This window comes from Ananas comosus, linkage group 6 (genome assembly GCF_001540865.1).
Source record: "Ananas comosus cultivar F153 linkage group 6, ASM154086v1, whole genome shotgun sequence".
Taxonomy (NCBI): domain Eukaryota; kingdom Viridiplantae; phylum Streptophyta; class Magnoliopsida; order Poales; family Bromeliaceae; genus Ananas; species Ananas comosus.
In genome coordinates, this window is record NC_033626.1 from 7564091 (window position 1) to 7588682 (window position 24592).

The 24592-nt window shown below is 33.5% G+C and overlaps 1 protein-coding gene across 5 annotated transcripts in view; it reads right to left on the bottom strand.

Annotated features, from left to right (window-relative positions):
- Positions 1 to 22160, bottom strand: part of LOC109711713 (alpha-aminoadipic semialdehyde synthase) — a 35081-nt gene extending 12921 nt beyond the window's left edge. The window contains exons 1-11 of one of the 5 annotated variants that reach the window (XM_020234888.1): positions 21895 to 22160; positions 17461 to 17647; positions 16761 to 16828; positions 14667 to 14744; positions 14322 to 14582; positions 14135 to 14221; positions 13921 to 14050; positions 13364 to 13537; positions 11731 to 11810; positions 7545 to 7649; positions 7 to 82 (exon numbers count right to left, since the gene is read on the bottom strand). In XM_020234888.1, coding sequence (XP_020090477.1) covers positions 7 to 82; positions 7545 to 7649; positions 11731 to 11810; positions 13364 to 13537; positions 13921 to 14050; positions 14135 to 14221; positions 14322 to 14582; positions 14667 to 14687 — 934 coding nt within the window. In that variant the 5' untranslated portion in view covers positions 14688 to 14744; positions 16761 to 16828; positions 17461 to 17647; positions 21895 to 22160. Of the gene's footprint in view, positions 1 to 6; positions 83 to 7544; positions 7650 to 11730; positions 11811 to 13363; positions 13538 to 13920; positions 14051 to 14134; positions 14222 to 14321; positions 14583 to 14666; positions 14745 to 16760; positions 16829 to 17460; positions 17648 to 21773; positions 21862 to 21894 lie in introns of those variants that run through there. The other 4 variants (XM_020234891.1, XM_020234887.1, XM_020234892.1 and 1 more) reach the window with 4 other exon arrangements.

Below are 24592 nucleotides of genomic sequence, written 5' to 3' on the forward strand. Positions count from 1 at the left end.
TCATACCAATGACAGATGCGTATGGAGCTATCTTTTCATGAAAAATAGGGTAATAGTGCTCTGGATGAGCATAATAGTCTGCCTGCAAACAATATGACATAAAGGTACATACTTAATAAGCAGGGAAAGAGACTTGAAATCCTGCTAATGTAACCTAATGTAACTGTAAAGACTTTTAAAAAAAAAGAAAAAAGAAAAACTTACTTCTGTAACAAATAGAGTATGAAAGATAAGTCATTGCAGCAAATAATAAAAATACATGCTATATAATAAATGAACTAGCAGTCATTAATCTACAACACCAACACCAATGTAGGATAATTCTATCTAGAGAGTGGTTAAAACTCAAAGAGGAGGATAAGGCTGGTATATTAGATATTATCCCTATATATATATATAGTAGATGAATAGTGTTTACTAGCAACTTTCTATTCCATAGATCAAATACTATACCACCTAGCCCCACTAAACCCAAGGCCTCCGAGGGCTAAAAATCTAGCTTTACTATATATACGTAAATATATATATATATATATATATAGAGAGAGAGAGAGAGAGAGAGAGAGAGAGAAAGAGAGAGAGAGAGAGTAAAGCTAGAATACTTTTGATAGTAATATTTATAGAGAGAGAGAGTGGGCCTAGAACACTATTGATAGTAGAGGAATAGTGTTTGCTATCTACTTTTCTATTCCTTTGATGCCTAGGGTTTACTATTTGGTGGTGGTACTATTAAGAATTAAGGGCTAAAAGTTAATAGAAAATACTATTCATCTGCTATCAGTAGTTATTCTAGACTCTATATATATATAGAGAGAGAGAGAGAGTAGAGCTACTATGCTATCGGAAGTATAGATGATCTGGTGCTTCCGACTTATCGGCCCTTAGATCAGCCCCTTTAATCATTTTTAACCTTTGGATTAATACTATTATCCTGTGGGGACCACTCAATCCTAGGAATACTACTCAACCCTAGGACGGGCCATAATCATCCCAACCGTACAATTCTTGATCCAAAGGTCAAAAAATCGGTAGCATCAAATCCTCTATACTTCCGATAGCATAGTAACTCTACACTATATATATATATATATAGAACTAGGCTGGAATACTATTAATAGCACCAATGACTTGGTGCTATTAAGTTTTCTGCCCTTAGATTAAAAGATGTACGGTTAGGATGATGTGGACCCTCTAGGGTTGAGTGGGTGGTTAGTTGAATAGTATAATCGAACGGATGAAAATGATAAAAGAGGTAAATCTAACGGCAAAAAACTTGATAGCATCAAATGCTTCGTGCTATCGAAAGTATCCCAATCGGACTCATATATATATATATAGAGCAGGGCTGCTGTGCTCTCAGGAGCACGGATCCGTACTCCTGAGCCGTTTTCGATGATGGAGTTTCCGAATCGACAATCGGCTCCGTTAAACTTGATCTAGCGTATTTGAAGTTTCTAGAAAATAATTTTTGCGATTTTTCGATATCATTTACCTAGCAATCAAAATGATTCAAAATCAATAATTTTTAACAGCTGAAAATAAAAATCCTATAAAAAGTGGTGATAGAGCACTAAAATTTTCGATCAGAAATAATGATCTTGTTATAGATAGTATAAAGAATTTTGTATCAAAATTTCACCTGATTTGAATACTTCTACACCGTTAAATTTGAAAACGTCAGATATCAACCATTAAAAATTATTGATTTTGAACCCTTTCGATTACTAGGTAAATAATATCAAAAAATCACAAAAATTATTTTCTAGAAACTTCAAATACGCTAGATCAAGTCTAACGGAGCTGATTGTCGATTCGAAAATTCCATCATCGAAAACGGCTCAAGAGCACGAAGGCCTCCGTGCTCCTGAGAGCACAGCAGTTCTGCTCATATATATATATATATATATATATATAGNCTCATCGGAGTTTTACTTGTCGACTTTTACTTTTAGAGTATTTTTTGTCACTATTTCCTAAGTTTAAAATTTAGCCTTCATAACTAGAACGATGACTACAATTCATCTTAAAAGATAATTTAAAAGTACATTAAACCTATGAAGATGTGGCAACTTGAATTTTTACACGGTGTAGCTGGCAATTTTATCAGTAAAAAATCTGGAAAACTAGCGAATCATTTACTACGGTTTTTTTAGATTTAAACCAAAGATTTATCAAGGTTAACCCATCTAGTATGGATTGCCTCGGCTAGCAGCTTAGCTTGCAGGATAGTAGCTTTTGTTGAATGTTCGTGCCCCGGAGGGCATGAAAGCTTTCATGCCCTCTGCCTGAGATATATATATATATATATATATATATATATCATCCCGATCTTATGAACATTTTCATAGTACCCCACTATGAACACACAAAAATCGGGAACCTATCTCTCTACACTCCAACTCTACTACCACCATCCACCACTATCCACCACCATGCACCTTATCACAAATTAGGTTCCCGATAATTATTAGTTTTTCATCTAGGTTACCGAATTTTGGATTATCGTGGTACTACCACTATGAACATTTTCATAATATCGAGTTGAGATATATATATATATATATATATATATATATTAATAGAAATGTGAAAATCTTCATTATTCAGTAACTATAAACATTCAAAAAATAGGAACCCAATTCCCTACATGTCAATCCTACTATCACGAGAGAATCCTAACTCGACCAGATATTAGATAGTCTACTTTTACCAGTTTCTCTACTAGATTGCTGCTTTTTGAATGTTCGTGGTTAACGAACCACTAAAATTTTCGTGGCATCGGTTTGTGGTTAACGAAACACGAAAATTTTCGTGGTATCGGTTTGTTTATATATATATATATCTCTCTCTCTCTCTCTCTCTCTCTCTCTCTCTCTCTCTCTCTCACACACACACACAAGGTGATATTATGATAGTTAAAGTTCGTAAATTACGAGGGTTCAAAAAACGGTGATTTAGATGGGAAAATTGATAAAGATGGAGAATCTAGTACAATAAGGTGGTTAGTGAGTGATTTGATATTTTTTGGTGATAATAAGATTAACGTATAACGAAGTAAGTTCTTGATTTTTAAATTATCGCGTTTATTGAATCACGAAGATTGACGTATAAGGAAGTAGGTTCCTGATTTTTAAATTATCGTCTTTACTGAATCACGATAATTTCCATAAAATCGTATATACCTTTAATATCATAGATATCACAAATGAACAAGGTTGAAAACTTCATAAAAAAGACATTTTATTATGCCGCTATTTTTTAAGATTTCGAAACATCTCTTGTTTTTCCGCTTTATCTGTCAAATTATAATTCGTTGACTTAAAACTACTTTACAAACTATATATATATATAATACATGTCTGTGTGGAGTTTACTAGATATTAAAGTTGTATCTCTATTATGTTCTTTTTATAGTTTCACGAGCACATATAATATGCTTCCATAATTGAATAAGTTTTTATATGAAAATTTCATTCTTTGTACTACTATTCTAAGCTTGAATTCTAGAATGTAAGACTATGGCACATTTTATTGATTAATAATAGCTATTTTTAAATTATCATAAAATTACTTTATTAACGCATATATAGAAAGTTTTGAAGTATTTAAAGAGTAAATAGGAATGAAAAAAAAGAAAAGTTGTATGGGAAGTATATAAGGAGGCGGGAATATACCAGGAGGCAATAAAGTTTTATTGGAATGTCAATAGTAGGCAATTCAATTGGACACAATTTACATTCAATTTATAGATAATCTCAATTTTTATTTTTTTTTAGTTTTACAGAGAAAACAGGAATTGAATTCCCGTTATTTTTAATAACCACTACCATCTTTCCATATAAACTTTTCTAGTTTTTAGTTTTATGAAAAACATGGGGATTGAATTCCTGTTTATTTTTTCAGTTATTTCAATCTTCTTATATAAACTTTACTGTTTTATCATTAAAGTATGTTTATTATCGATAACGATTGTCAAATAATTGCTTTAAATTGAGATTTTAATATAAATTTTATCAAACTTATATTTTTTTTTTTTCATAAAAGTTATAATTGGAAGATTTTTTCTATTTAATCTTTCAGTTTTTAAAAAGTTCTTATATATTTGTTAACGGGGATAAAATTGCCTATAGTTAAGGATTAAGGACACTCGTGATTATGTATACATACATAAATAAAAATTAGAGAAAAAAAATTTTTTTTTTTTTTCTTTTCTTTTCTTTTTCTCCGTACACCCACTAGTTGTAAGCATCTGTTTCGTTTATTCCGTTCGATGGTGGTTAACCACTGGCACTCTAGCGGGGGGGGGTGGGGGGTTCATCATCATCATAGAAAGAAATAAGAAAAGAGAAGAAGAAGAAAGAAAAAGATACAACACGCCGTTTATTACTATGCACCTGCATACGTATGCAAGTAGTTTCTAATAATTAAATATAATAATATAATTTGTTTATTTTTTTTTTTTCTCCTTTTCTTTTTTCTTTTTCTTTCTCTCCCTTTTTACTGCTGCGTAGCCTAACACGCTTAGTAAGTTACCTTTCACAAACTATCCTGAATTTCCGTTAGTATTACTCTGGTAAAACGGTTTTCACCCACTAATCTTTTCGGGGAGAATATAATCCGATACCTCCGTAGAGGTTAACATGTGGTTAGAGGGTAAAAGGTATTAATGAATTAATTGAGTAATAAGGTTGCATGCGCGTTGTTTAAAGTGTCGGAGAAATTAAGAAGCGTTATCTTTTTATTTTATTTTATAAAGAAAAAATAGCATGAAAAAGTGACGTGCACATTTGCTCTGGTGTAAAAGACTTAATTTGAATTTTTTTCTATTTTAGATCTCGTAATAGCAATAAAATATAAATAAAATTTACGTCTAAAATACATATGCCTTTTTTTTTTTTAGAATTTATTAAGTTGTAAGAAAGACACATGATAAAATATATTTATAAAAAATAAAAAATTTTATCGTTGTCATGTTTAATGAATAAAAAGCTACCATTTGGGTTAAGACTTACCGTGCACGCACTGTAAACTTGGGAAATGTACATCGAAGCGTTTTTTATATTCTTCTCATTTATCGCATAGTTTTAAAGATAGGTTTTAAAAACATAAATCTCAGCTTTATAATCGTCAAATTTCTTCAAAACATATAAAAACTTTATTTCGATAAATTTAGATTTTATCGTATACTTTACTTAAATTAATTAACAAATTTGATAATAATTCTAAGATCCTAGTTAATATATAGAACGAACAGGTTTTCGTTTGAAGCTTAGGCGTGAGTCTAAAATTAATCCTCTTTTTTATTTTCTTTTAAGACCTCAAATTAAAAAAACTTGTTTTAAAAAACAGGTTTAAACTGATAAAAAACTTAGTTTGTTTTAGTCTAGTATGAAATACAGAGCATTATTATTGTTATTATTATTATTATTTGGAAACTTCTCAAACCTCGCATTTAACCACAGCTTTAATATTATTCTATAATGCGGATGAAAGCAAATGTACATATATTTATTTTATCACATAAGGATGTATTCGGACGTTAACGTATGCACCTTAAGATCGCTAGCAATATCTTAACGTGATTAGCTGGAGCAGGCAGCCTAAAAGCATTTACCTCCACCTTCGCCTGTATCATACATAATGACCATTATTCGATTTATATATAATCACCTTTAATTCGCATTAATTAATTGCTTCCAATTTAACGTTTCCTCCATGTTAAACCCCACGCGTATCGTGTGAGGTACCTTTTCCCCCGGCAAGTAAATTTTCTAACAACTTTTACACCCAACTAACATCACATACAAAAAAAAGTTTAATTAAAAAACAAAAGTGTACAACCACCTCCGATTACTGGGTTATGCAGAGCTATGTGTGGTAATGGTGAATGTTTACCATGCCCGGAAACTACACCCTGTCCATTAACGAGCTGGGATGAACGAGGGTGTAAAAGGGACGTGGGCCACGACGCAAGGGGCATGCGAGATGCGCAGCGTGGATTATAAAGATTTAAAGTTTTCGTTAAATCATTTATATTAGACATAACACCTGGCATTCGCGATTGGTTAATAGAGTTTTTATGCACAACTTTCCTTCCCTCCCGCGTGATTAGCATAAATTCCTGAGTTGGTGTCGCGAGTGCCCGAAGCTAGGCTGAGTTGGGTGGACTTCCAATCCAGATAACAGCCCGTAGAACGGAAATCCAGAGAACACTTGGCGTTGTGATGAGTTGAATAATTTGAGTAGGTTGAGTTGAATAATCAGAAGAGCTGGATAGTAATACCCCGGTTTTTATTCTGTATAAAATCGGGATTATTATTTATCGGTAGATTTTACAATGTCATCCTTTTTTTTTTTTTTTTTCCATTCTTTATACAGTTTATATATGTATATATATATACCGAAAACTATACGTTCACGAAACTTATAATATTTTATTTAAGTTATTTTTTCTAAAACTCGATCAAACGCCGTAGATAATAATATATCTCTAAGTTAACTCTCTTACCTATCTCATCCTCTACCTAAACATGTACACCACATCCGTTGGTAAACCCCTTGCACCACTTGGGTTGGGGGATGGAACATCAAACATGAGTACGATCGGTTCACTAGACAAACGAAATCAAAAAATTATGAAATTTGGTTTCTAGATAGTTACAATAGCGTAGATCAAGTTTAACGGAACCGATCGCCGAATCGGATGTCCCATCATCGAAAACAACTTACAAGCACGGGGCCTCCCGTACTTTCGAAAGCATAGGAGCCTAGCTCTATATATATATATATATATATGAAAGGAAGAAACGACAAGTAAAACTCATTCAACTATCAAATTACTAAGAAGCCAGCAAGGCTACTCAAGTAGTAAACATATTAAGTCACAGTAGTTGATAATGGTAAAACTTTATCTTTTATGTCATTTCCATTTGTTGAATATAACTATTAAAAACACTATAACATAGTATCTTTAAGCTTTTGGAGAACAACGGTTGTTTCACACAATTTAACATGCTATCAAAACAGGAGGTCCTGAGTCGAATCCCGTCGGGCTCCTAACATTATTAATTTTCTCTCATTTAATTCAAATCCATATCTTGGACCTATCAAACTATCTCGAGCCCAGACGTGAGGGGGGGCTGTTGAATATAAATATTAAAAAATATCGTTCTCTCGTGGCTTAAGTTATTAGAGATTAACGGTTGTTTCACATTCTTTAACATCATCTTTAGCCATAACAATTTTAGTAGTCACTAAAGGAGAAAGTTTGGTGCTTGATAAAACCTCATACTTCTCCAACAGCTCCCTTTTCAGACCTTCTTCAGTCCTCAAAAATGAACCAATTTGTTACTTTGGAATTGTTCAAAACCATTTTCTTCATATCAATCTATATGATCCAAAATTAATTTAGAAATATATTTGCAAATTAGCTAATCCTTGTGATGGTTGAACTTAATTTTAACCATTAGAAGAAACTTGCAACGAAAATTAAATAAAATACTTATTTAAAAGACATATGGAACCAAAAAGAATTATTGAAATACTTTGTCGAAATTTCTTGTTGAATCCTTGGGGGCAACCATATCTCGAGATGTTACAATGCAGCCATATACTTGAAATACACGCCTTGTTGAAGGAGAGTGCCCAGCCTACAATTATTTTTCGCAAGACACAGAACAATGATTACTCTTCTAGAAAAAGATTATAAAGTTAACTAAACCAAGTATATGAAAAATGATAATGGTGAAATAAGCAAGCAGGAATTACTTAAGCAGTGATAAGCACTTGAGAACAAATGAGAAGTTTAAACACTGCAATCTAATATATCAATAATTTATACCATCTTTGAAGAACATTAAAGTCGCTAAGAAATTAGGCATAGGTAACAAGAAGCAGAATGTAAGATTGCAAGTTCACACATATTTTCCTTAAGTCTATGACTCAAATAATAGATAATTCGAGAAGTTTTGATTTTGTTATGACTCAACGAGAAAAGAATGTTTTTTACATTTTTCTGAGTGAATTATGTCATAACAGCAACCTATTATTCGAAAAAAGCAACCGATTCTCCAACAAAACAACCAATTCGACATCATTTTACCAACCGTGCAACCGTCACGTAATTTGCTTCAAAAGTGCGATAAACCCTTCGTAAATTAAATACATTCATAAACTATGTAAGAAAGGAGCCAAGTATGCTTTGTCTTTCTACCTGCCTCTTATTAGTTAACAAATCTAATAATAGGATGCGAAGCTAGCACAACACACAAGATAAAATGCATACAAGAACTCAAGGGGGTTCTATTTGATTTTGTATTGTGTGAAAGGCCTAATACAGTTAAGTGGAGATAGGCCTCCGATCAGCAATGATTAAATCACCTAACGACGTTGCAACAGACGAAAGGATAAAGGACCCTAATACCCCGCTCATCTAGAAACTGAAAGTTTCGCTTAAAGTGAAGATCTTTGTGTGGCTAATTCTAAGGAAGAGGGTCCTCACTCTAGATAATCTAATTAAAACAGGATGGCATAGGGAAGAAATATGTGTTATGACTGACAATGATGAAGAGACAATGGATCACTTATTTGTTGGATGTGCATTTCTTCTAGCAGTATGCTCGGGGTTGGGTGTGGAAATGAGTGATCAACTAAAGAGAAATATGAGTCATGTGGGGGAAATATGGAAAGTAACTAGGGGGGAAAAGTACACCTAAAGAAGAACGAAGAGGTTGACCACATTAACCGCTGTGTGGTGGGCTACTTGGCATCAAGGAAACAACAACAGTTTTCGAAATAAGGATAGAAAACCAAGACAAGTGCAGATGGAATTCTGAGGTTAATATGTAAGGAATTGAATCCTCGAGACGTAAAACCGAACTTCGATCAAAATTGATCGACGATTGGTTTGGGAAACTTCGGAATATCCGAAATCGTCGAAAATGGCTTTAGAGGGTTAGTAAGGACCTTGGAGAGCAAGATGTTAAAATTCTGCAATTTGCAGAATTTATACGCTCTCGGGGTCCGGACCCTAGCTTCAGGGTCTAGACCCCATAACCCGAAAATGCCCAGTTCAGGCAGTGTGTAAATGGAAGAGTTAGAGGGGTTTTTGGCAATTTTGCCAAGTGGGGAGTTAAATGAGGGGTTGTCTCTCTCATTTCTCTCATTCTCTCCCAAACCTAAACCTAAAACACTCTCCCTCTCTCTCTCTAAGCTCTCTTTCTCTATCTCTTCAAGGTGGAAAGGAAAAGGGAGATTTGGTGGAGATTGGAGCTTGGGGGAAGAACACCATCATCATCTTCTTCCTTTGCTTGGAGGGAGCAAGCTTTTGAGGTAAGCTTGATGTTCTCTAATGGTGGATTTCTAGGGTTAGGTTTATATGCTCTAGAATTGGTTTTAGTGGAACCCTAGGATGCTAAATAGATGCTTATTGCTTGAATCAAGTAGTGGAAATGGGTTTCTTGCAATAGTAGCATATGAGCGCTCCAAAATGGGGTTTTGTAAAATGTAAGGGCTTGATCTAAATTAACCCTATACAAACCAAATTGCTAAGTATTCTAACGTGCTGGTAAAGTCGGTTCTCCATCCGTCGAACCTATGCGAAGATATTGGGAAAAATGACCGTTTCGGCTTTGTTTCCGCCTGGAAGGCCGAGGCGACATCCAAAAATCGTGAAACTGGATTCCTAGCATCGCGGCATCACCTAGAGATGGGGGGTGCCATCTGAAGCCATCGAGCTTCCTTCTATGTCTATGTTTGCATGGTCGACCATGTGATTTTCATATTGCTATGCATTGTAGGATTGTGATAGTGGTATTGCCTATTCCTTAATGTTTCCATAGTTGATATTGCATTGTGAGGTGGATGCATGATGTAGTGGATATCTAAGGATTGGGTCTTGATAATGGAATCCTATAGTGCCGAAACAAGTGATGAACTTGACGAATATGAAATGACGTAACGAGTGGCATGTAAATAGATGAAAACATGGACGAGTGGCATGTGAATGTAGTTTAGTGGAAACACTTATTGTATGAGGAACTTAGGGATAGAGGAATTTCCCGAGTCGTGATATGTTGCATGTGAACTTAGTGTAGATGAGACACTTGAACATGAACATAGGGATAGTTGAATTCCCGAGTTGTTGATAGCCCTAGTTGGCAGGATGTCCTCAGTGGACGAGGACTGGATCATACTCACATAGTCTGTTTTGGACTTGGCGTGGTCGCTCCACCTAAGTAGTGCACTCCGAAGTTGTCACACGAGGGACAGACGTAGTTGTCCCGCAGGCAGTCTCGGGTGGGATGTTGCGGCGGAAGCTCCTCACCTATGGGATTTGAGATGTAAGTCTGGGGCGAACCTTCGGGTTAGCCAAGTGATTGGGTGAACATATGAATGACAGGTTTGTTGAACATAGTAGCATGATAGTTGACATCATTACTATATATTTTATGCATTCATATTGATTGAGGCATAGTAGCATATTTGCATACTTGATTACTACGTAGCAGTTGATTCATATCTACCTATCTATCTATCTGCTTATGCCTGCTTAGACCTAGTGGGAAGATCGGCGGATTTGGTGGCCGAATCCACTGGGAACTATGGACAATAGTTCTCATCGCACTTTGTTGCAAGGCCGAGTTCGAGCACACCGGGCGAGGATCGCGGTAAGGGCATAGCGCTCTAATAGTGAGTAGCTTTCCTTTTTGCATTAGAGCACCCTATGTACTTGAGAGTGATGATGTATATTTGGTAAGGATGCATTTTGGAGAGTTGTACATGTTGTGAGATGATTATGTAGACTTCATGTATGCATTTTGGGAGATGTAAATGTAAACCCGATGTATATGATGCTAAATGGTCGAATGGTTGTAATAGTTAGAACTCTCTCTCTTTTGCTCTTTTGTATGCTTGTATTTACACTCGCATTGATCATGTATGTTGTTTAAGTTTACCTGGGCAACTTGATGTACATGACTTTATTATTTAGCCTTGGGCGGACAGGAGAGGTGCTGTTCGTTCGGGTCTGTTCGACGTGCCCGAACCAACCAAACTGGCGGTTGCGGAGCGTGACATAATAGATAGTTAGGAAGATCTTCGTAGAAAATAGCTTTTGTAACTTTTGTTTTTTTTTTTTTTACCCCGGCTCTCGGGAGGCTTAGTTGCCTCATGATTGTAGCTTAATTCATTGTTTTGATGAATAAAGGCTTAGTTGCCTCATGATTGTAGCTTAATTCATTGTTTTGATGAATAAAGTCAATAGCTTGCTACCTTTTACTCAAAAAAGAAAAAAAAAAAAAAAAAGGCATCCACTGCAGTGACCATATATTGTTAAAAGCATGCGTGTGTGGATATTTAGCACAATCACTTGACTTGCTATTAATCTGAATAATAGATATGAGGAACACATAAAGATTGATTCAAGAATACATCTCAGCACCTATACTTAGTTAAAGTTAAATTGAGATGCTGGGTTATGGCTTATTTACAAAGCCAGGTTTCTGCCATATTTTGACCATATTTTGACCAAATTTAGACTTGTTGTTCCAATTAACCAAAGTTACATACTCGTTTAGTTGGATGGACTTTAAAATGAATTTACATAGACATGCAGACACAGGAGAACACACAGATGAGAATGAATTTCCACAAATTTGCAATATTAAACAGATATTTTAAAGTAAAATTCTTCAATAAAGTGAATAATTGAGAAGAAAAGAGGAGCAATACCATAGCAAGTTCTGGAAGCTTTTCAGCATCAACAAATGTATGGGGTAAGAGCTTGAAGATCTCTTGTGCACCCTGAGAAACTAAAAAATTTAAATATAGTTAAATGTAAGATTCGCTCACTAAACGAAGAATTGCTGTCAACTGAATAATCCCTTTTTTTTTGCATGTAGATAATTTTCTATCATTTAACACAAACTTAAGTATAGGAATTACCATATACTTTATCCCCATCTATCATTTCAGTTTATGATTTCTGGAGGCTAAGCTTAGTATAAAAAAAAAAATCACAGAAAGGCTTGGTAAGAAGCACTAATTGTCTTGGTAATAAACAAAGTATATCATGTAAGTTTCGTTTGACATATGCACTACAAAGCTGCAATAAGAATGATATAGAAACTTAGCTAACTCAACTTATAGTGTGTTGATCCTGAAGAGGAGAACAATGAATCTGCAATCTAAAGATGAAATTTATCTCCAAAGCCAAACAAATAACTACAAAGCATTATTTTCTTACCAGAGATATCTGAAAAATGATATTTGGTCATTTATCCCCTTAAAGGATCGTAGGTATTATCATATTGTCCTTTTTCCTGAAATTCTTATTGTACTTCTTGACGCAATTTATTGGTAGGATTGAGCTTTTGTAATATTTGGATTGCTATATTTGCATAAAAAAAGCAAATTGAATCTTTGGAAAAAAAGGTGAAGTCATAAAGTTGAACCTTTATAAGTTTGATACATGTCCATTTCTTCCTCGAAAGGTCTATTTCTTGATTATTACTCTAAACACTAAAGGAGAAACCACTTACACAGGACACTAAATCCCTTTATGAAACAGAACTGTATATAATAATATTTACCCATATATCAGATAATTGCCAAACCTTAAAATCACCCAATTTCAGATTTACCCTCTGTTTCAAATATAACCCTTTGAACTTTGTCTGTTATTCATATATACCATACTTTGAGGATGTATTTAAATGAAATTGAAACTTTACAAGGGTAGATTTCTGTACAAGAATTTTTGAGGGGTAAATATGAAAATCAAAAACTTTTGAAGGTTAGCTAGGAAATAACTCCTAAAATTTATATTAAAACATATGCAAGGAACTTTGGCTTTTTTCTTTTTCTTTACTCATCAAAAAATACTAGAATAATATAATTCTGGAGCTTCTAGAAACTAAAAAAGTGTCAAAGAACAAGGAAGAGAGAGATAACATGCTACAGAGGTATTGACCATGACTTAAATTATATGACTAAAGGAAGAAGCATATTCTGATTAGGAATTTAGGCAGATACCTTATTTCATGCTCAACTAATCAAGATTTGTAAAAGAATAGATACATTGGCTAAGTAACATGCCACACTATATTTTCACCAAAATCTCAATAGTCTCCATATAAACAAGAAACTGTAACAAGATACGATAATTTTATGGCCTTGATTTATTAACATAAGGTGTGTTATATAACTAGCTACAAACAAAACTAAAATAAACTAAGATAAAACAATATATTGATGATTTTAATTGTCCTTTTATCAATTATATTACAAACACATGATAAACGTAGATGAGAACAATAAAAAACAAACGTTTGCAAAACAGAAATAGTTATGGAGTTAAAAGTACCATTTCCATCTCCAGTGAATACAAATACAATGGGGGAAATTCCAGATGGAAGTCCCAGCGTAGCTATTTCCTCGCCGACGGCAAGTACAGCAGCCTTTGCCGCAGCAAGAGAAGGATACATATAAGATGCTCCAAGCGATAGAAAAGGTGTAGAATATCCGAGACATAGGTATCCTGGAATGATAAAAACATATTAAACTATTTAGGATACTATCATTGCTAACAGTTCCAGAAGCAGATAGATGTATACAACATTCAGTACTATGCTTCCCAGAAAATAGTTGTCTGAAATATTAAAGCTTAGATTGTAAATCTCATTGAAGCCAACCTGCTAACTAATCACACAGAATCACCTTTAATGAATATAAAATTCAGCAAAAGTTTGCAAAATAGAGAAAACAAGTAATATGATTATGCCAATTTCCGCAATCTACAAATCATAGAGACTACCTTTAACATGTTTTGGAAAAACAAATAAATAAATGAATAAATGTGTTCTGACTGGAAAATTGAAGAGAAATATATATCCATCTGGGGAGGAGTTTCAAGATTCTTACGTTGCCCCAGACCATGTAAGAAGTCTATTAAGCCTGCTCTCCCCGCAAATTTTCCAAATGCTAGCAATCTCTTCCCATCATCACCAACAATCAGTTCGTAATCAAATAAGGACACTCTTTCAGCTAGAATCTACTTGAAATGTCCATCAATTAATAATATATATTTATATAGATCGATAGGAATGACAACAGGGTGCACCATCAAGCATTTCACCTTATCTAGCAAGGGCATGTTTTCTTTCTGGGCCTTGTGGGTGTGGGAAAAGAAGGCGTATGCTCTATCCGGAAGTATCATCTCCAACTGCAAAATCGAATGTATTTCAAGACATTCATTTCGTATACAAGCTCTAAAACATCAAATATTCGAATTTAAGAAGACACAGCAACTAGTTTGGGGTAACCTTCGGTTGTTTTATTCCTACAATGAGACCACATTCTGATAGATCATCGGAAATTTCACATCCAACATCCTTGTATTGGGCATCATGATGGATGCGCTTCATGCTTGGCTGCACGATAATCCGTTCGACTCCACTTCTGCCCTTTCCACGGAGCAGAAGGCGAGCACAGTGAGAGGGAGTTAAGGGCGCCCGCCTTTCCCACTTGTTAATGGACTCGGAAAGTATTCCTACAATTCCATTTCCCAGCAGGCTGCAATTTTCCTGTAACGCCAAAATGTTTCATAAGTTAAGGCTTTACCAGAGTGTTTCAAGAAATTGTTAAGCAAACAGGCCAAGATCCCGCACTTCTCTTCTTGTAGAATCCATGAAGATTCACTCTGTCGCAGAATGCCTAATACGGTTTTTGATTCTTCCTTTATCCACCTGGAAATTATCAGACATTTTAAGATGAACCGTTTTAAAGATTGCCATCTCATGAAGAATTTGAAAATTTCCATTTCTCAATGACTGGAACATCGCATGATGGCATGAAATAAGCAGAGAACACAAATTAAGATATATTGTAAAAAAAAAAAATATGGCTTACAAGTAAGAGATGAACTGCAAATTCTACAACAACATTGCAATCAATGTTCTTTGAGCAACAATGTCAAGAATTCAACATAAAGACGACATTACAGAGTACATTTCGTTTCTTCCATTTTAATCAAATACACAATGTACGACCAAAACCAGAAAATTCCACAATATCAAGAAGAAGGCGGGATTTTTTTGCAAATAGAAATCTACTTGGAGCGGTATGCTTTCGTGTACATTTGACATCGGTTACCTAATAAATAAATGAATGTTGAAATTCAAGAACTCGATTTTTTATACGAAAACAACAAACCAATAAAAAAATAAAAATTAAATCAAAACTCAACAGTCTTAGAGCCGAAGACAGAGCCGAGAATAAAATTCAAGAAATAAAGGGATTAAGCCATGAAACAAATGCTCGACCGGCCCAGAAAATTTTGATCAAAGAAGAAGAAATAAATGGGAATAATAGGACTCGCATATACTGAGTGTTGCGGCTGAGACTTGATCAAGGAGGAGCCAAAAATGCGCCGAAAATAAGGAGAGAGAGTGTGGGAAATGGTTTTACTGATTTCTAGAAGGATAGAAATGTCTATTGTAATAAGTAACAGGCACTATTATATGGAAGAAAGCCTGAAAGAGACAAGGGCGCCGAGCCTGAACTAAAAGATGGTGGACGGTCAAAGTGGGCAACGTTGCCGCACAGAAAAAGACGCGAAAAAATGTCCCACTTCTCTCCTTCTTGCTTGTGCATTTTTTATAAGCAGTGATGCTACACATACGTCACAAAAAGGTTAACTTTTTATTTGTCACGCTCCAAATTCGAAACATAATAAACACCGTATACCTACTAAATTAACAAATATGCAAGATTATAGAAAAAGAGAGAAAACAAGCAAAATAATGATTACGAAATTTTTCACTAAATCCAAGAATCAAAAGATGAGACTAACAACTGAACTTCAACTAGAAGCAAATGAATTCTCACATATATAAAACTAGAGTTTACTACGAAACACAAACGAAAATTCGCTCCAACAAATACCATAAATAACAAAAATGCAGGTATGAAGAAATAACGAAAGAAGATAAACAAATGATAGTTTACAAAGTTCAAATATTCACATCTAATTATACTAAACATAAAAACAAAAGAAACTAAATTCAAACAGTAACTATATCTAACGTTCACTCGGTCCCGCCCCCGCCCGGCAAATCAGTCTCGATATCTAAGTAAGCAACTATACACCATATTAGTCGTATTAAGCATACAAACAAATATGTACAAAAATTAATTTAAGCGATACAAAATTTCAAAACATAGAGATTATTAGAATTTAAAATTCAGATCAAATAGAAACTATAAATTTACAAAGTATTTTCTCTTTCAGCAAATAAACGAAATAAAAATTAAGTCTCCGGTAACTAACTATATCATGTGATCCGTTGGCGAAATCCTAGGCGCAAAACAAAATAGAGGCACCCGAATGTGTCTATACAGAACAGAGGCGCGCGAAAACGCAAATACAGCATAGGGGCACAAATAGGCACAAACATCCGGAAGCGCAATACAGAGACAAAACTAGCTTCTATAACAGAATACATATCAACATAGCTAACATTAGCATACCAGGATACCAAGAGACATTACAATTTATCCGGTCACTAATTTACAGAACAGATTATCAAATTTTAAAATTATTTTGCTAAAAAACCTTTCAATCACAGTTGAACTCAGTTTACAGAAATATTTAATAATATGCTTAACTCTTAATTTTAAGATCTATAAAATAAAGATTTTTGCACAATTAGAATATTTTTCTAAATAATTTTGCAAAAGCTAATGGGTCTCCGGTCGCTTACCTCAAAAACAGTTTCTAAGCTAATAAGCTATCCGGTCAAGAATGCAAAGGGAGCCAATTCACCGGAACCTAAAACAGAGAATTACGATTCTTTATGAGCTACTAAAAATAAAATTACAAACTAAAAATAAAATTACAAAGGAGCAGAACTATTAGAAGAAGAGCTTATATAAACAATTGGTAACAAACACATTCAACTAAGTTGAGACGGAGCACGAAGGAATTTAGAATAATAAGCTCAGCAAAACTTAACTATCAATTAAGAAGATGAAGAGTTTTAAGAATTAAATTATTCAAAGAGGTAAGATAATATGAAGAGAATTTTAAATAATAAAAAGTTTCTAGTATTCAAAAAGAGGATTTTCAGATGTTGAAACATAAGTTTACAACCAATAAGATGGGATCAAGATTGAAAACAAAATCGACATATGCCTTCTCTTAGACATTTTGTCGAACATGTGAAGGGCATTTCGAAAGGTGTGCAGAATATACAGAATTTATACAACTAAATCATATGGAGAATAGGGGATAAAATTAAGAGTATGATCAATATTAATTTAAATCAATAGAAATCAGATTTTAATGGTTTCAAATTTCAATTATCAAGAGATAAGTATTTCAAAAATAATAATATAATAATAAACAAGGAGATTGGATGAATCTCAAGATTCGGTATGGAGATAAAGATGAAAGAAAGAAACCTTCTCTCAAAGACGGTAACAACGACGATGAAGTGTCGTCCACGACGAACAAAAATGTCGATAGATGAGATGCGCGGCGGCGGCGGCCACAGATGACGGTGACGACGATGTTGATCAAGCGGCCTCGCGCGTGCATGCAAGGCGGAGAGGTCGTACGGAAGCGAGATGAAGAGGGAGGGCCGGATGGCTGTGACGAACAGGAGAAGAGAACGAATTAGAGATTTAATTAGCGTAAAATGCCGCCAAGCCCCTATACTCTTAATATCCACCAAAAGGTCCAAAATTTAAAAGAATGAAAGTCTTTTTTTGAGAGAAAAGTAGCGTTCTAGTCGAGTTTATTTTTTTAGAAAATAAACTTTGGCTGGAAATGTGAATCAAAAAGAATTAAAATTTGGGACCTTCAATATCAACTATTAAATTTTTTGCCACTTGCGTTAGGGTTGGTCCATCAAAAAATAAAAATAAAAATAAAAATAAAAACAAAAGAAAGAAGGAATAGGGGTGTTGTTTAAATATTTTTGTTTTTATAACGGCCCTACTAAGGCTACTTTTGTTGATTTCTACATAAAAATATCTAAAATTTATGTAAAAAATTATGAACTACTTTAATCACACTACCTTAGTTTTTAAAAAATTTAATTTTATTATTAAATATTTTAATTTGTTTGATTGAAATAATTTAATAGCTCTTCTGATATAAAATTTAAAATAACTACTCACTTTAATTAATTTATAATTATATAAATTATATAAAATGTACTAACTAAATCAGTAAAAATAAACTACGCATTCAAATTTTAAAGGTAAAAGTAATTAATAAGCTCAAGTTAAAGGTCATTAATAAGCTCAAATCAAATAAATTAAAGTCTTAGGTTGTAAAAGTAAAATATTTACCTTGATTAAAGGTTACACAACCGGATCCAAAGAAGTTAGTATATATTCTTACCTTGATTATAATTGTAAATGATGTATAACTAAAAATACATGTGGTAGTGGAAAAATCTGATAGTTATAATTATATACCTCTTATTTAATTAAATATTAAAAAATATTGTAAATATTAAAAAAATTTATTTAGTTGTATACAATTAGACCTGGCAAACGGGCGGATTGGGTAACTTGCAAACGGATCACTATACCCACGGGTCATATGGGTATAGATAAAATTTACCCATAAATTTTTTGGTAGTCAACATCTCTACCCATACCCATTCACATGAAGACGAGTGGGTATGTGGGTTACCCGCAAGAATTTTCTTTTTTTTAGTCCTATCCTATCCAAATGCTTACATATATAAAATTTTTAAAAGCAAAACTTGTATGTTATTTGAAATATTATAATATACAATAAATAATATAAAATCTTAAAAGACATACATTAATAATATAAAAGTATTTTAGCATTCCAAACATTTATAATACAAATTAAAAAAATTTTCATCATTATTATAGAGTCAATATTATGAAGATTATATTTTTTAATTTAAAAAATATATATGTGAGTACCCATATGTACCTATGCGTTACCCAAAATACTTACCACTTAACAGATATCTATATGTTTTATCCATAATTTTTTAGATAAGAAGTACACATACCCGCAAATTTGTGAGTAACCCACGAATACCTGCGGGTAAGGTAAAGATTATCAGGTTTATATATACAATAGAGAACTATATTAACAAATTTGATTCTTTTATATGTTGAATGGTGAGATTACCCTCAATATAAGTTAAAAATTTCATTATATAAAAAATGATTAAGTAGGTAGGCTTACATCTTATTTAAAATTAGGAGCTTTTGCTTATTTATCCATTACTATTAAGCAAAATTTTCAAACTTTATCCAGAAATTATCAAAATACCTTTCTAACACCTAATCCCATTAGTAAACCCTAAGAGAAATTGCAATATTTGAAGAAATTTTTAAAATCAACAAAAAATATTTTGGTTTTTGGGAATAAATAAGATATTTTTGAAGTTTTAAGGTATTCTCTCCGACTGCTATAGTTAGAATTGTTGATAATTTGGATATAGTTCTAATTTCTACAGTTTGAATTCCCTGTGCAGTTTTGATAGTAGAAATTGGATTCAAATATATCAAATTAGATACTATGTTTGGATTTGTATGTAAACTACAACCAAACATTTCCTACATGTGACCTCGTAAGGGGGGAAAAATCTCGAATGTCAGACTTTAAAATTTAAAATATAAAATTTTCATCTATAATTTATTAAATTTATTTAAAATAAATACATATTAATGTCCATGCCTCTCAAAATTGGAAATTTTATGCCTATACCTAAACAAATAATTTGCACTTGCATGTACATCTCTAAAAATTAATATTTGAGTTTATACCTACAGAAATAAATTGTGTAAGCACCATTTTCATCTTCGATGATTTGCTATTTCCAACCAAAATTCAAAAAGAGTAATAATTTAATATTTTCTTTATGGGGATATCCTTCACTATGTTATTTAGGAAATTTCAAACCAAATGCATCCTAGTGATATTCTTTCTTTTTTATGGTATTCATACAAATACTTGGACCAAGCAAAACTCACAAAACAACTGCAAAGGAAAAACTCCAAAATTGTTCACTATTGCTAAGATCAAAAGTTTAAAGCCTTCATAACGACTCGAACCACTAGTACTAATAATTTATTAGATCTAAACTATTGATCTAAAATGCTTAAACTTGGTTATTGTTATTAGGATTTATGTTATCTTATATTCTTAATCACAACTCCATTCCAGGGTGTGAAAGACTCTGTTCATTTAAGCCGTGATATCCTCATCAATCCAATCACACACAAAGTCTAAAATCACCAGGCAATGTGAGGTCGATCTCATATTTTTGGCTGGTGAATTAGCTCCGATACCAAATGTAAAAATACGACCGGCTAGTAATAATAATTCGTTGGACCCAATCTCCGATTCAAAATATTTAAGTCCAGTTGTTATTATTATGATTCATAGTCTTTTATATATCTAATAATAACTTCTTTCCCATCTGATAACATCCAATAGTCCCACATCGAATGGGAAAGAGATTGTTATTGGGTATATAATAAAAGACCATGACCATAGTATAACAACCGAGTTTAAATATTTTGAGTTAGTAGTTTAGACTCAACATGTTATTATTGCTAGAAAATCAAGTCGTTAGTTTTGATATTTGAGCCTGTTCACCAACCAGAAATGTGAGATGAGCCTTAAAATATTAGAGTCGGTTCACCAACCAAAAATATAAGGCGGGCCTTAAATTGCATGATGATCTTGGAACAAGGCGGCCCTTACATCGCTTAATAATTTTAGATTGTGTGTGTGATTAGACTGATAAGGACGTTACGGTCTAAACGGACAAGTTATTATTGCTAACAGATCGGATCATTATAGTTATAACCTCTGAACTGCTTCATTAAAAATCAAATCAGATAATTGACTTATATATAGCACATTTGGTTAACTGGTTGGGTCATTATAGTTATAACTTTTGAATTGCTTTATTAAAATCAAATAATATAATCGACAATATAATAATGCAGTTGGTTAAAAATTTGATGAATGATATATGACTTTGAAGTTCAAGGTTTAGTTTATTAGTTTATTTAATAGAGTGGATAACTCAGGTTAAATAAATAAATTGTCAGTTTTGATAACCCTAGTAAATTTTTTTTTATCTAGATTAATTAGGTCTGAATAAAGCTTCGACGTTAAATCTAGAGTTTTGGTGACGAGAATTAGTGGGAATACAGATGTTTTCACTAGGACGGCGTGGACAATTCCCATATATAGAATCACTATCACAAAGTGAAAATAAAGTGAAATAACTTTTATCTAATTCAACCGACCGTCTCTAGAGTAAGTGGCAAAAGGTTTGATGGTTGATATCCGAGACCCAAGTTCGAATCCTAGTTGATTCACATTTCTAGCTAAGTTTATTTCTAAATGAAATAAATGAAGCGGGTAACGTGCTATTTATCTCTCAAAAAAAAAAAAAAAATTTTTATCTAATTCAAAGCAAGGATAGTTGATATCTTTATTAAGTGTGGACAATATATTTTTTTCCTGTATTGTGAATCAAATCTCAAGAAAAAGTTAACACGGCAATTCAAATCTCGAGAAAAAGTTAACCCAGCAATTTACGATCCGCTCTGGTATTAAGTATATCCAATAAGATTTAACACAAAGAATATCACAAAAAAAAATATTTTAATTAATTAAATTAGTGCAATATGCAATGACACATTATCACTTGCAAAATATTATTGTACTATTGTCTTTTCTCATGGCGCGCAACGCGAACCTTGGTGTTGGACGTCACGCAAGATTTAGGGATGCAAATGGTTCCGGATCGGTGGAGTTCCCGTCCCGATCTGTTCCGAATGAAGCTGTAAGTGGAAACAAAAAATATAAAAACATATAACCTGCTTCGAATTAGTCCCAATCCGCTAAGTAAATAGAGTGGAAGGCGGGAGGCCCTTTTCTTCCTTCAATCCGTCCGAATTCGTTAAAAATCCGCTAAAGATTTGCTCCCGTTCTGATCCGCCTCAAATAAGATGGTCAGTGAGAGCCCAAAAAAAAAATAATAATAATAATTCGTCCTAAATCCGTTCCGTCCCGATAAGAAATAAAACGGGGGTGGAGAAATCCTTCCATCTCTGGATCCGCACCGTTAGCATCCCTAGTTAGATTAGGGCAGCTGATAAGCAGAGTAGAGCTTTTGGTGGCTGGTGAACTTAAATATAAAAAAAAAAAAAAAAAAAAAAAAAACAGAGAGAAAAAAAAAGAGCAGGAAGAGAAACTAAGGTGGTGAAGGGTCATTGTCCGTGACGTAAAGAAAGTACCTACCTAGTAGCTTTTCTTTCCTTGTTGTGCAACCGACCCTCAGCGTCGTCGTAGATGTGTCGTGTTCGTAATGACTTGGGATCCTTTGCGAGTGGTCTCCACCCCTACGCATGACTAGATAATTGTATCCATATCCAATATCCGATCATCACTATAGTCCAACCCTATGGCTAAAAGAAGCGCTTATCATCACTTGATATATAACTGCAGTGTCGTCACGGAACTGAATGCTGCTCTTCCCGTGATAAGAAGAAACGTCACTATACAAGCTGATCGGATAAGACTTTTTTTTCTTTTCTTTTTTTTTCTTTCGTTTTTTTAGGTACGTACATGTTCTTCTTTCATTTCTTTTATTAGGTACAAGATATGTGCACCTATAATGCACGTTACGCACATGTGACAATGCACAATAAATTATTATAATTTTTTAAAGAATATTTGATAATTTTAAATTACCGAATTAGAGAGTAATAAACATAAATAAAATTCAAATAGGAGCTAATTGCACCGGTCACCAATTATTACTGGATTATTAGTTATTATTTATTTTTAATTAAATTCTTACTTTTAAAGATGCAGTTAAATTTGACATAATCAGTAACGTCTGTGCCTGCTAATATTTGTAATGTTAGTACTAATTGTTATCACTTGCCAATTAGTATTAATATAATATGCTTTACCCAATTTTAAAATATTAAAATTGAGGAATATTAATTATAAAACAAAAAAAATTGCAGTGACATCTCAAAATGGTGATATAGAATTTTCTAGACAGGAAAAGGAGGACAAAGGACGAGAGAGAGAGAGAGAGAGAGAGAGAGAGAGAGAGAGAGAGAGAGAGAGAGAGAGAGTTAAAAAGAAAGAACATGTTATTAATTTATACTACTTATAAAAGTATGAGTTTTGAATTTTTTTCTCTTTCCAAAAATACTTCTATCCTTTTACTAATATTTTCATGTCTAATAATTTTTAACCAATCATTTCAAATAATTTATAAAATAATAATTCATTCTCAAATAAAGATATTAATTTTTTACCATTAGATCTTATCTAACGATTGAAAATAAAAGTATCTGTCACTTTTTGTGACAATAATACCCTTACATTTATATCAAATTTTCTATCTACGCATTTCTCAAATATTTTCCTTCTCACGCATAATATCCGTACCCATCAATCCTTTCTCAACGTAATATTTGTAAATTTATCAAATATCTCATTAATCAACCTATCATATACATCAACCACCTACATAATATCCGGTTAACTTTTCTCACACATAATATCCATGCGTTTTTCAAATATCTCATCAAAATTTTAATCCTTTCACTACAAGAAATGACAGTATTGGTGGCAAAAATAATGTGGCGACAAATTTTGTCGCCACTATATAGTTACTTATTGTGGCAATAAAAAAAATTGCCACTGATTAGTTAACTAAAAGTGGCAATACTACTTTCGCCATTGAATGACTATTTTATAGCCACTATTTAGTTATCTACGGTGGCGATAAAACAAATGGCCACCGATTAATTAACTTAAAGTGGTGACACTACTTTTGCCACTAAATAATTATTTTGTCGCCACTATGTAAGGACTGAGATTTTTTTTTACTGTGCTGCTAAACTCTCTGTTGACGATGTTTATATGTGTAATTTAATTACATAAGCACTTATCAAGTTTCAGGAGAAACTGGGCTAAAACGGAGAAATTACGCGATTTTTAGTTTTCACTTAAGTGAATAGTAACTCCGGTTTTTCAGTGAAGCCACGGAGTAGAGCTGGCTATCGGCGTGTACCGGATTCCGTTCATAGCGATCCAATAGCTCGTTTCGACCGGTTCAGCTGTTCTGGAACTATTAGCGTTGACGGATTTTGAGTTTGACGCACGGATTTCGAGAAAATCCAAAAATACGTGTTTTATATGTATTTTGTGCGTAGTTTCTTCTGTTGGAGGGAGGAACGGATTTCGTTGCGAATCCGTGATCGTTCGAGGTGAACCAAAATCGTAGCTTTGTTGTCTCTGAGGTGCTGATCGTACTGGTGCGATCCAGTCGCAAATCTGATGGACGGATCTGCGGAGATCGCGCGTTGATCGAGGATAGGTCGGTGTTGGCAAAACGATATTTTCGCAAAAGTCGCGACATTTTATGTACCGAATCGCGTGAAACCGGACGTGGAGGGGTATCCGCGCGATTTACCCACGCTGTGAGGGACTCGGATAGAATTGTTGAGTCTTGGAGGACTATTTTGCAACTTGGACCTATGTAAATAGTAG